The 13,627-nt window shown below is 44.5% G+C and overlaps 2 protein-coding genes across 2 annotated transcripts; both read right to left on the bottom strand.

The window, feature by feature from the left end:
• Window positions 1-3,110: 3,110 nt before the first annotated feature.
• LOC148591595 (olfactory receptor 14A16-like) lies at window positions 3,111-4,067 on the bottom strand. The gene has a single exon (XM_088537200.1). It carries the CDS (start codon window positions 4,065-4,067, stop codon window positions 3,111-3,113), a length of 957 nt encoding a protein of 318 aa, XP_088393326.1.
• A 7,049-nt stretch (window positions 4,068-11,116) lies between these two features.
• LOC148591594 (olfactory receptor 14A16-like) lies at window positions 11,117-12,073 on the bottom strand. Its single transcript, XM_088537199.1, has one exon. It carries the CDS (start codon window positions 12,071-12,073, stop codon window positions 11,117-11,119), a length of 957 nt encoding a protein of 318 aa, XP_088393325.1.
• Window positions 12,074-13,627: the final 1,554 nt, after the last annotated feature.

Raw genomic sequence — 13,627 nt, 5'->3', positions numbered from 1 at the left:
GTTCATTGCATCTTCCTCTGAAATGGAAAATATTGATGTTGAAATGTTTATCCTAATACTTTTTTTTGTTATGTTTTTGCATTTTCCCTTTAGGATTTCTTAGTTCATATTTCAATATAACCTGAAACCTTTCTTTTCTTCAGGCTCATACCCAGTTAAATGGGGTTTAGTTCAACTGACCACAGGTCATGAGAGGTCGTTCCCCAGGGGTCAGTGCTGGCGCTGGTCCTCTTCAGTACCTTTATCGACAATCTGGATGAGGGGATTGAGTGCACCCTCAGCAAATTTCTGATGACACCAAGATGGGAAGAAGAGTTGATCTGCTTGAGGGTAGGATGGCTCTACAGAGGGATCTGGTCAGGCGGGATCGATGGGCTGGGGCCAACTGCATGAGGTTCAACAAGGCCAAGTGCTGGGTCCTGCCCTTCGCGCACCACAATCCTACGCAGCGCTACAGGCTTGGAGCAGAGTGGCTGGAGAGCTGCTTGGTTGAAAAAGATCTCTGGGTGTTGGCGGACACCCGTCTGAACATGAGCCAGCGCTGTGCCCAGGTGGCCAAGAAGGCCAACGGCCTCCTGGCTTGTATCAGGAAGAGAGTAGCCAGCAGGTCCGGGGAAGTGATCATCCCTCCCATACTTGGAGCTGGTGAGGCTGCACCTCAAGTACACCATGTTGTTTTGTGCCTCTCACTACAAGAAAGACCTTATCACTCTCTACAACTACCTGGAAGGAGGTTGTTGGGAGGGGGAGCAATGTCTTCTCCAAAATAACTACCAATAGGGCAAGAGGAAATGGCCTCAAGTTGCAGCAGAGGAGGTTCAGGTTAGATACTAGGAAAACTTTCTTCATGTTAAGAGTAGTCAAGCATTGGAAGAGGCTGCCCAGCGAAGAGGTGGAGTCACCATCCCTGCTTCAGCTAAAAATCGTGTAGCTGAGGCACTTAGGGACATGGTTTAACAGGCACGGTGATGAAGGGCTTATGGCTGGACTCCATGATATTGAAGGTCTTTCCAATCATAATGATTCTATGATTCTAAGAGTACATACTCTTGTATGTACTCACTCCATGCTTACTCCCCTTGGCATTATCTACCCCTCACTTCAGGCACTCTCTCTTAAAACACCTGCTTCCACAACAGTTATTTCATTACACTGAGACGTGCAATGGTATTTGTCTAAGGTCAGCATTTTCAGCAATGCCAATTTGTTTAGGAAATCAGGGATGCACTGAAGAAGATGGCCAACAGTCTGGGGGCTCTGGTTGACATATCAGGTCCCCAAGAATGGGCGCTTCCCAAAAAGGAAATATGAGCTTGTGGAAGGTGATTTGGGATACAAGAGAAGCAACGACTCTAATGTTCCTGCTGGTAGATGTAAATCAGCAGAGCCCCCACACAGAAGAGAACTTTTACCTTTAGAATGTACGGAAAATCAATCACAATGTAAATCATAAGCAATAAGTTTAATTGGAGATTTTTTTTAATCATTGCTTTTATTGCTCAAATTTCTACAAGAAAGAACCGTACATACATGGTTTCAAAGACATATTTTAAACTGACACTTTCAACGACTCCTCACAATTGCTGCCCACTCAATGGCAGATTTTAAAAAGAAAGAATGTACAAAAAGCCATAAGAAGGTATAAATACTTAATGGCCTCACTTCTCAAGTTTGTTGTTTGTTTGTTTGTTTGTTTTTAAGTATGGGTTTGCTTGAGTACTGAGGGCCAAATCACTTCCTGAGCTGCTTTTGTCAATGAACAGTCGGGAGGGGTGAGTGATACAATGCACCTCACTCTTACAGAAAGAAATAGTACTATATTTCATTGACATGGACAGTGGTTTTAATAAGATTCTATGACAAGATCATTGTTATTTACTGCATAGAGGACAAGCTCATGCAAAATTACCAAGAAGACATTCCCAGTGAGTCACAAGGTTCACACTGGACCCCTTAGCTTCCAAGCTAAGGAAGAAGTCTGGCTGTGGCTGAATTCTATCTTAGTCTCAGACTTGGTATGGGGTTGTGCCAAATCAATCCTGGATGCAATTCAGTAAAGCTTAAAATGTGTTAGAAAGTTTTGCATGCTACGTTTACTTCCCACAGATCTGTAGCTACTAAGGGATGTCTCAACCTCCAGGAATAACCTTGAGAGGTGTTCCTGCTCAAGGGGAGATCCTGGTGTGCAGCTCTCTGCCTCACAAGGAGAACTCTACAGCCTCTTGGGCTGTCCCTCTATTTATGGGATAAGATGATAGCTTTATAGTCATTTCCGCTTACCAGCCGAAGTGTTCCTGACACCAGCTTAGTCCTTGCCATAGTGCAGTTGCTGTCGCTCTCTCCAGACTCCAGCAGGAGTGCCATTCTGATAGACTAAGGCAGGATAAATGGACCATCAGAAGCGCAAGAAGCTTGCCCACATGGACCTGGGAAGGAATAACCCTTTGCAAAAATACAGGCTGAGGAATCATAGAATCATAGAATGCTTAAGGTTGGAAGGAACCTCTAGAGGTCTGCAGAAAAGGCCTCCAGGACCTCAATGGAGATCAAGCTGAACAAGAACAGGCAACATGGCCCGGCAGCAAAGAAAGCTATGAACAGCCTAGGCTTCCTTAATAGGAGCATAGGCTCCGTGGAAGTGGTCCCTCTAAGTGGCATTCCTTAGACCACATCTAGAATACTGAGACTGGTTTAGTGACTGCGGTTTAGGACAGACTTCAAAAACCTGAATTGAGTCCAGCAGAGCGGCCAAGATGGACAGAAGGCTTGAGCATGTGTCCTGTAAGGAGGCACTGAGGGAGGCAGGATTGTTCATCGAAGGAAAGAGAAACCTCGGAACAGCCTTGCAGTGCTCATGGGGATGTCATCAAGAAGATGCGGCCAAGTGCTTTATAGTGGTGATATTTAGATGTGATATTTAGAGAGAGAGATTTAAATTATGCTTCTCATGGTGCAAATACAGAGGACCTCTGATTACTTCAGAAGATAAATATGAACAGTTTTTACTGTCGTGACTTCTGACATACAGGAGAAAATTATATAATCAAATCTAAAGGATAAAATGCTTGGGGAAACCTCAGACTTTGCATAAAATGTCCATTAAGGCACAGTCATAGCCGAAAGCTGAACGGTTTTGTTTTGGGGAAGAACTTGCAAGCCATCAGTTTTCTCATGGCAGCTTTGATCTCTTTGTTTCTCATGCTGTAAATGATTGGATTCATGACAGGAGGCAACACAGAATAGAGAACATCCACAATAAGATCCATAACTGATGGGGGATGGGAGGTGGGTTTAATATAGGCAATGGTCCCAGTAGAAAGGAACAAGGAGATGATAGTGAGATGCGGAAGGCATGTGGTATAAGCCTTATGCTGGCCATTCTTTGAAGGAATCTTAAACACTGCAGTGAAAATATGAAAGTAAGACACAACTATGAAAAGGAAGTCAATGAAGAACAAGCATGCACTGATGACCAGAATAAGAAGTTCACTCATGTTCGCATCAGAACAGGAGATACTGAGGATCTGTGGCACGTCACAGAAGAATTTATCAATAACATTTGAGGAACAGAAAGGTAGCCAGAATGTGTTACCAGTGTGCATTACCGAGTACAGAAGAGCAAAGATCCAGGCAGCGGCAATCATCTGGGCACAATCTCTCAAGTTCATGATTGTATTGTAGTAGAGCGGCTTGCAGATGGCAACATAGCGGTCATATGCCATGAGAGTGAGGACGATGAAATTGTCTGTGGCAAAGAAGAAGAAAAGAAAGACTTGGGCAACACATCCAGAATATGAAATTGACCTGGTGTTGAGTAGGGAATTCCCTATGGATTTGGGGACAGTCACAGAGATGGAGCTGAGGTCCAGGATGGACAGATTCATCAGGAAGAAGTACATTGGTGTGTGAAGGCAGTGGTCAAAGGCTACAGCCAAGATAACAAGAAGATTGCCCATGAGGGCCAACACGTAGATAATAAGGAAGATGACAACATGTAAGATCTGAAGCTCCCTCCGGTCAGAGAATCCCAGCAGGAGAAACTCGGTCACAGTGCTTTGGTTGAACATTTTCCTTTTCTGCACAAACCTTGGATAGGAAAAACAAAGCAGGAACAGAAAGATGTTTTAGTGTTCTGGATTCTTATTTACACATTTAACATCAAATTATCTCAGTGCCAAAAATTGCTTGGGGGCATTCTGTCCATTTTACATTTTCCTTCATATTAATTCTTCTACTCATACATTCCCCATGTGCATACATAGAGACACCTTATATATAAAACCCGTGCAGAGAGAGATTCACTTAAGTTCTGAGGGATTTGATTCACATACATGCATATCCCCATAGATGATAAGTGATTTAACAACTTTCTTAGTCAATAGAGAGAAACATGGATTTCTATGGCTTGATACAACACATCCTGTGGCCACTGCCTAAAAAAGTTACCAAGAAGATGGAGCCAGACTGCATAGCTCCCACCTCTCTGTTCTTGAATTCTGAAAAATAAGAGTGAAATATATGTCAGAAGATCCTTCAAAGCTCTGCTTAATGGCCTCTCTTACCTTTTTCCAATTCTTTCTAGGCAAGAAGAAAGGAGTGTGGAGAAGGATAAAAAAATCAGTCAGTCTGCAATTTCTTTCAAACACTCTAACTGAACTTTATGCATTACTGCTAGATTCTGTACTCTTCAAGGTGTTCAAGTTGCCTTCCCTCCTATTAGCCAGTCACCCCCATTGGGTGTCTGAGCGGGACTGCCTGATATTCAGCCAGGTGAATTCCACCTAGCACACAGGAGTTGGCTGGTATGATTGTCTCCAGGACTTCAGCTGCAGAGCTGAAGGAAGTTAATAAATGTGGCATTTACAGCTCCCTGGGAAAACAGATGGCATCTCTCTTACCTGTCCTCAGATCTTCTTTCCTGGCTATGCAGGCTCCAATCATTCTGGGTGGCAAACACATCCACAGATATAAACTCTCCTGAGTCCTCTGCTCACTGCAGTCCTCTGCTTGTAACCAATAAACAACTGCCTGTCTGCTTTTCCTCCTTCTGTGAACAGGAGGTAATTTAAAATAGCTTTCTGATTATTCCACTGACTGCAATTATCCATCACAGTTACAATTAGGGAGACATTCTTGGTCCTTTGTCCTTTGTCAGTAAGTGCTCTTAATTGCACACAAGATTAGGCAGTAAGTTTGGTTCCTCACAGGAATGCTTATTTTTCCCCAAAAGCTGTTGTAATCCTGAAATCTTTCATCTCATCATTGTTAGGCATATGTACTGGATATTAAGCAAGCAACAAATTTGCAGAATAGGATGAAAGAGAACAGGTGCAACAGTGTGGACAATTGATTTTTTAGCCCTGACAATGTTTATTAAAAATGGGGAATGTATCCACAAAGAGCCCTGGAAAGCAAGTACATGCAGAACTTTTCTTCTGAACATTTCATCTCATTTCCTACTTAGATGTTAGCCTAAAAGAATCCTTAAGCATAATTCAGAAACCTCAGATTAAGTCCACGCAAACCTTGTGAGCTTTTTTAGGTATCGTCTGCTCTCGTCTCCTCTACTTCTCCTCTCCTCTCCCCTCCTCTATCCTCTTTCCATCTTTTCCCTTCTTCCAGTTCTTCCTTCCTTTCCTTCTTTTCTATTCCAAATGAGGGAAATAACAGAAGTTTATGGCAGGTGACAGGACCGATATAAACGCTTGTAGTTTGTATAAACATTTCTAGTGCTGGAAGATTGCTGTAGTTGTGGGGTGACAAGGAAATCACGTAAGGAATTCCTGTATGAATCCACCTGACTTCTCGCCTGGACTGTGCCGTCTGAATGGTTTGTCTTTGTGACTGTGAAGGTTCACTGAATGCTGGGGCACATTAGCAAGAGTGTATTCAGTGGATCCAGAGAAGTGAAAATTTCTTGGTGCTTGGCATTGCAGCTGTTAGATGCATCTGGAGAAATGTGACCAGCATGAAATGCTATAAGGAAGAGCTAGACTTTCCAGAAGCACACAGTGAAAGAACAAGAGGGAAGGGGTGTGTTCTGCAGCAAGGTAATCTCCACTGTGCCCACAAATCTAAATTTTTTACAGTGAGACTGGAGAAGCACTGGTAGATGCCCAGGGAGCTTGTGGAATTTTGGATATATCCAAGCTTTCCTTGGGCGATGTACTGAGCAGCCCGGTCCAGCTCTGTTTCACCAGCAGCAGCCCTGGCCTAGGCCAGGCCAGGCACTTCCGAAAAAAAAAGAAAAACAAAAAACAGGCACATATGTGCACACACACGAGGGTGGCACCCACTGCCTCTCTACGTATTCCCAGCCTTGGCCCAGATGCTACCCGCCATGTGCCCAGACCCAACAGGTTGGCTTCAACCCATCACCCTCAGGTGCAGCTCTCAAGTGCCCTGGAATTCAAAAACTGCCTCTGCCCCACAGAGAACTTCTCTGCCTGACACTCATGGGAGCTTCACAGGAGTCTGTCTAGGTCGTGGCCAAGATCCTCACACCCGGGTTGTCATTATGCACCGGGAGGAAGAGGAGCATAATGAGGTCTTCAACAGGAGGCAGCTTCCCTCACATGCAGCCGAAAGCCAGGAGGCCACCAGCACTCTTGTGCAGCGACTTGCGGGCCTGGAGGGATCATGGTGCCCATGCGGTGGTGCTGTGCCAAATCCCACCACGCAGGCCATGGGCATACATGAGGCAGGTCCTCCTTGGCCCCAGGCTGGCAAGGTCTCATTCTTGTGGGAGGCTAAGCAGCAGGGATGTGTGGGCAGGGGTGGCTGTATCTGTTCCTTGGGTGAGCAGTGCAGGCAGCAAGGGGGTACAGCCCCAAATTTTGCAGGACGAGCCATGGATGGGAAATGGCATATCCAGATTGCCTGGACTGGGCAGCTCCCAAAGGCCACAACAGTGTTGGCTCCAGCCAAAAGCTACCCACAACTGTTTGGTACCGGTGTGGCTCTCTGGCAACAGCCGGAGGCCCTGGTCTGGGCTCTTGGCCAATGGCACCAGCAGCCTGACTCCACCAGCCGTACAGACCCTGTGACTGTGTGCGCTGCCTGCCCTCTCGCTGCAGAAGAGTTTCTCCATCTAGATCCCTACATTCAACCCCTGTGTGCAGGGTGCCCCCTCACGGAATCACAGAATCACAGAATCACGGAATGCTTAAGGTTGGAAGGGACCTCCAGAGATCATCTAGTCCAATCCCCCTGCTCCAGCAGGGACACCCAGAGCACGTGGCACATAGTGGCATCCAGGTGAGTCTTGAAGATCTCCAGAGAAGGAGACTCCACAGCCTCTCTGGGCAGCCTGTTCCAGGGCTCTGTCACCCTCACAGTAAGGAAGTTCTTCCTCATATGGAGGTGGAACTTCCTGTGTTTCAGCTTAGACTTGTTACCCCTCATCCTGTCACCAGCCACCACAGAGGAGAGCCTCACCCAGGTGGGGAGGTCATCAGGCCGGGATCCCAGTGCTACCAGCATCCTTGCTGCCTGTCCCACTCTTCCCCAGCACAGCCCTCAGGAGCACTGTGCCCATTAGGCAGCGTTCGTGCCAGGTGCGGGCTGATGCGCTCAGTCCACGGCCAGCTCGGCTTTCCCCTCTCCAACTGTGTTTAGGGCTGTTGGCATCCAAATCATCCCACATTTCTGGGCTGGGCAGCTGAAACAACCTCCTGCAGCTCCAAGGAAACAGGGAGTGGAGGCCTAATAAAGTTTCACCAATAATTTTTCTAAACCGCTTTTCTTGCACCAGATGGAAACAGTAACCAGTCTAGGTAAAAAAAAAAAAAAAAAAAAAAAAAGAAAAAAAAGAAAAAGCATTGCTCTTGAAGCAGTTGCGGCAACAATTGCAGGCCAGGATTTTAGCAAACACTTAACAAGTATCTCTGTAAAACACTTTTTGGGTCATACTGAAAATCACTCTACCTAGTTTGTCTATTTACACAAAATAAATTTTAAAATGCTTTTGGTACTCTCTATAGTAACCAGTTCACATTTCCAAACCTGTAGAGTTAACAAAACCACAACACCAGAAGTACCACTTCCAGGAAAAAGGTTCATTGCAACTTCCTCTGAAATGGAAAATATTGATGTTGAAATGCTTATTCTAATACTTTTTTTTGTTATGTTTTTGCATTTTCCCTTTAGGATTTCTTAGTTCGTATTTCAATATAACCTGAAACCTTTCTTTTCTTCAGGCTCATACCTGCAGTTAAATGGAGTTTAGTTCAATTGGCCACAGGTCATGAGAGGTCGTTCCCCAGGGGTCAGTGCTGGCGCTGGTCCTTTTCAGTATCTTTATCCACAATCTGGATGAGGGGATTGAGTGCACCCTCAGCAAATTTCTGACGATACCAAGCTGGGAAGAAGAGTTGATCTGCTTGAGGGTAGGATGGCTCTACAGGGGGATCTGGTCAGGCGGGATCAATGGGCTGGAACCAACTGCATGAGGTTCAACAAGGCCAAGTGCTGGGTCCTGCCCTTCGCTCAACACAACCCCACGCAGCGCTACAGGCTTGGAGCAGAGTGGCTGGAGAGCTGCTTGGTTGAAAAAGATCTGTGGGTGTTGGTGGACACCCATCTGAACATGAGCCAGCGGTGTGCCCAGGTGGCCAAGAAGGCCAACGGCCTCCTGGCTTGTATCAGGAAGAGAGTAGCCAGCAGGACCGGGGAAGTGATCATCCCTCCCATACTTGGAGCTGGTGAGGCTGCACCTCAAATACACCATGTTGTTTTGTGCCTCTCACTACAAGAAAGACCTTATCACTCTCTACAACTACCTGGAAGGAGGTTGTTGGGAGGGGGAGCGATGTCTTCTCCAAAATAACTACCAATAGGACAAGAGGAAATGGCCTCAAGTTGCAGCAGAGGAGGTTCAGGTTAGATACTAGGAAAACTTTCTTCATGGTAAGAGTAGTCAAGCATTGGAAGAGGCTGCCCAGCGAAGAAGTGGAATCACCATCCCTGCTACAGCTAAAAATCGTGTAGCTGAGGCACTTAGGAACATGGTTTAACAGGCACAGTGATGAAGGGCTTATGGCTGGACTCCATGATATTGAAGGTCTTTCCAATCATAATGATTCTATGGTTCTAAGAGTACATACTCTTGTATGTACTCACTCCATGCTTACTCCCTTTGGCATTATCTACCTCTCACTTCAGGCACTCTCTCTTAAAACACCTGCTTCCACAACAGTTATTTCATTACACTGAGACATGCAATGGTATTTGTCTAAGGTCAGCATTTTCAGCAATGCCAAAGTTGTTTAGGAAATCAGGGATGCACTGAAGAAGATGGGCAACAGTCTGGGGGCTCTGGTTGACATATGAGGTCCCCAAGAGTGGGCGCTTGCCAAAAAGAAAATATGAGCTTGTGGAAGGTGATTTGGGATACAAGAGAAGCAACGACTCTAATGTTCCTGCTGGTAGCTGTAAATCAGCAGAGCCCCCACACAGAAGAGAACTTTTACCTTTAGAATGTACGGAAAATCAATCACAATGTAAATCATAAGCAATAAGTTTAATTGGAGATTTTTTATTTAATCATTTCTTTTATTGCTCAAATTTCTACAAGAAAGAACCGTACATACATGGTTTCAAAGACATATTTTAAACTGACACTTTCCACAACTCCTCACAATCGCTGCCCACTCAATGGCAGAGTTTAAAAAGAAAGAATGTACAAAAAGCCATAAGAAGGTACCAATACTTCATGGCCTCACTTCTCAAGTTTGTTGTTTTTTTGTTTATTTTTAAATTTGGATTTGCTTGAGTACTGAGGGCCAAATCACTTCCTGAGCTGCTTTTGTCAATGAACAGTCGTGAGGAGTGAGTGATACAATGCACCTCACGCTTACGGAAAGAAATAGTACTATATTTCATTGACATGGACAGTGGTTTTAACAACATTCTATGAAAAGGTCATTGTTATTTACTGCATAGAGGACAAGCTCATGCAAAATTACCAAGAAGACATTCCCAGTGAGTCACAAGGTTCAAACTGGACCCCTTAGCTTCCCAAGCTAAGGAAGAAGTCTGGCTGTGGCTGAATCCTATCTTAGTCCCACACTTGGTCAGGGGTTGATGTCTAAGGGATTATGTGCCAAATCAATCCTGGATGCAATTTAGTAAAACTTAAAATGTGTTAGAAAGTTTTGCATGCTACGTTCCCTTACCACAGATCTGTAGCTGGTAAGGGATGTCTCAACCTCCAGGAATAACCTTGAGAGGTGTTCCTGCTCAAGGGGAGATCCTGGTGTGCAGCTCTCTGCCTTGCAAGGAGAACTCTACAGCCTCTTGGGCTGTCCCTCTATTTAGGGGATAAGATGATAGGTTTATAATCATTTCTCCTTATCAGGCAAAGTGTTGCTGACACCAGCTTAGTCCTTGCCTTAGTGCTGTTGCTGCCGCTCTCTCCAGACTCCACCAGGAGTGCCATTCTGATGGACGAAGCCAGGATAAATGGGCCATCAGAAGCACAAGAAGCTTACCCACACGCACCTGGGAAGGAATAACCCTTTGCAAAAATACAGCCTGAGGACTGACTTTTTTGGGAGCAGCTCTGCAGAAAAGGCATCCAGGACCTCAATGGAGATCAAGCTGAACAAGAACAGGCAACATGGCCCGGCAGCAAAGAAAGCTATGAACAGCCTCGGCTTCCTTAATAGGAGCATAGGCTCCCTGGAAGTGGTCTTTCCTTAAAGACCTTTAAGTGGCATTCCTTAGACCACATCTAGAATACTGAGACTGGTTTAGTGACTGTGGTTTAGGACAGACATCAAAAACCTTAACTGAGTCCAGCAGAGCGGCCGAGACGGACAGAAGGCTTGAGCATGTGTCCTGTAAGGAGGCACTGAAGGAGGCAGGATTGTTCAGCGTAGGAAAGAGAAACCTCAGAACAGCCTTGCAGTGCTCATGGGGATGACATCAAGAAGATGCAGCCAAGCGCTTTATAGTGGTGATATTTAGATGTGATATTTAAAGAGAGAGATTTAAATATGAACATTTTTTAGTGTCGTGACTTGTGACAAATGGGAGCAAATTCCAGAAACAAGTGTAATGAACAACATGCTTTGGGACTCCTAAAACTTTGCAGAAAATGTCCATTAAGACACAGTCATGGCTGAAAGCTGAATGATTTTGTTTTGGGGAAGAACTTGCAAGCCATCAGTTTTCTCATGGCACCTTTGATCTCTTTGTTTCTCATGCTGTAAATGATTGGATTCATGACAGGAGGAAACACAGAATAGAAAACATCCACAATAAGATCAATAACTGATGGGGGATGGGAGGTGGGTTTGATATAGGCAACGGTCCCAGTGGAAAGGAACAAGGAGATGATAGTGAGATGTGGAAGGCATGTGGTATAAGCCTTATGCCGGCCATGCTTTGAGGGAATTTTAAACACTGCAGTGAAAATATGAACGTAAGACACAACTATGAAAAGAAAGTCAGTAAAGTACAAGCATGTACTGATGACCAGAATAAGAAGTTCACTCATGTTCGCATCAGAACAGGAGATACTGAGGATCTGTGGCACGTCACAGAAGAATTTATCAATAACATTTGAGGAACAGAAAGGTAGCCAGAATGTGTTACCAGTGTGCATTACCGAGTACAGAAGAGCAAAGATCCAGCCAGCAGCAATCATCTGGGCACAAACTCTCAAGTTCATGATTGTATTGTAGTAGAGCGGCTTGCAGATGGCAACATAGCGGTCATATGCCATGAGAGTGAGGACAATGAAGTTGTTTGTAGTAAAGAAGAAGAAAAGAAAGACTTGGGCAACACATCCAGAATAAGAAATTGACCTGGTGTTGAGTAGGGAATTCCCTATGGATTTGGGGACAGTCACAGAGATGGAGCTGAGGTCCAGGATGGACAGATTCATCAGGAAGAAGTACATTGGTGTGTGAAGGCAGTGGTCAAAGGCTATGGCCAAGATAACAAGAAGATTGCCCATGAGGGCCAACAAGTAGGTAATTAGGAAGATGACAACATGTAAGATCTGAAGCTCCCTCCGGTCAGAGAATCCCAGCAGGAGAAACTCGATCACAGTGCTTTGGTTGAACATTTTCCTTTTCTGCACAAACCTTGGATAGGAAAAACAAAGCAGGAACAGAAAGATGTTTTAGTGTTCTGGATTCTTATTTACATCTTTAACATCAAATTATCTCAGTGCCAAAAATTGCTTGGGGCATTCTGTCCATTTAAATTTTTCTTTTTACTTGAACAATCCCACCAGGAGCCTCACAGGATATTTAAACTTAGTAAGAGAGGTCAGCCGTTCTAAAAGTTTGCAGCTGACATGAGTGCACAGCATCCATGAGGACTTTTCCCAAAAGTCACACTTCTAGTGGAATGTATTGTAACAGCTTGAATTTTTTTACTCATGCCTTCCCCATGTGCATCCATAGAGACACCTTATATATAAAACCTATGCAGACAGAGATTCACTTAAGTTATGAGGGATTTCATTCATACATGCATGTCCCCATAGAAGCTAAGTGGTTTAACAACTTTCTTAGTCAATAGAGAGAAACATGGATTTCTATGGCTTGATACAACACATCCTGTGGCCACTGCCTAAAACGGTTATCAAGAAGATGGAGCCAAACTGCATAGCTCCACTTCAACCTCTCTGTTATTGAATTCTGATAAACAAGAGTGAAATATATGTCAGAAGATCCTTCAAAGATCCACTTAATGGCCCGTCTTACTTTCCTCCATTTCCTTCTAGGCAAGAAGAAAGGAGTTTGGAGAAGAAGGAAAATAAATCAGTCAGTCTGCAATTTCTTTCAAACACTCTAACTGAACCTTATGCATTACTGCTAAATTCTGTGCTCTTCAAGGGCTTGAGGTTGCCTTCCCTACTACTAGCCAGTCATGAACAATCAGATTCATCCCACCTAACTTCAGGCACCCCCATCGGGTGTCTGAGCGGGACTGCCTGATATTCAGCCAGGTGAATTCTACCTAGCACACAGGAGTTGGCTGGTATGATTGTCTCCAGGACTTCAGCTGCAGAGCTGAAAGACGTTCATAAATGTGGCATTTACAGCTCCCTGGGAAAACAGATGCCATCTCTCTTACCTGTCCTCAGATCTTCTTTCCTGGCTCTGGAGGCTCCAGTCATTCTGGGTGGCAAACACATCCACAGATATAAACTCTCCTGAGTCCTCTGCTTGTAACCAATAAACAACTGCCTTGACTCCTTTTCTTCCTTCTGTGAACAGGAGGTAATTTAAAATAGCTTTCTGATTATTCCACTGACTGCAATTATCCATCACAGTTATAATTAGGGAGACGTTCTTGCTCCTTTGTCAGTAAGGGCTCTTAATTGCACACAAGATTAGGCAGTAAGTTTAGTTCCTCAAAGGAATGCTTATTTTTCCCCAAAAGCTGGTGTAATCCTTAAATCTTTCATCTCATCATTGTTAGGCATATGTACTGGATATTAAAGCAAGCAAAAAATTTGCAGAATAGGATGAAAGTGAAGTGATGGGATGGTGTGGACAAGAATTGACTTTTTAGCTCAGAGTATGCTTATTAAAAATGGGGAATGTATCCACAAAGTGCCCTGGAAAGCAAGTACATGCAGAGCTTTTCTTCTGAACTTTTCATCTCA

The sequence above is a fragment of the Tinamus guttatus genome, unplaced genomic scaffold (assembly GCF_059628265.1).
Source record: "Tinamus guttatus ecotype Peru unplaced genomic scaffold, ASM5962826v1 Tinamus_guttatus_pri_ptg000732l, whole genome shotgun sequence".
NCBI classification, from domain to species: Eukaryota; Metazoa; Chordata; class Aves; order Tinamiformes; family Tinamidae; genus Tinamus; species Tinamus guttatus.
The sequence above is the reverse complement of the archived record's forward strand: the minus strand, read 5'-3'. Positions and strand labels throughout refer to the sequence as shown.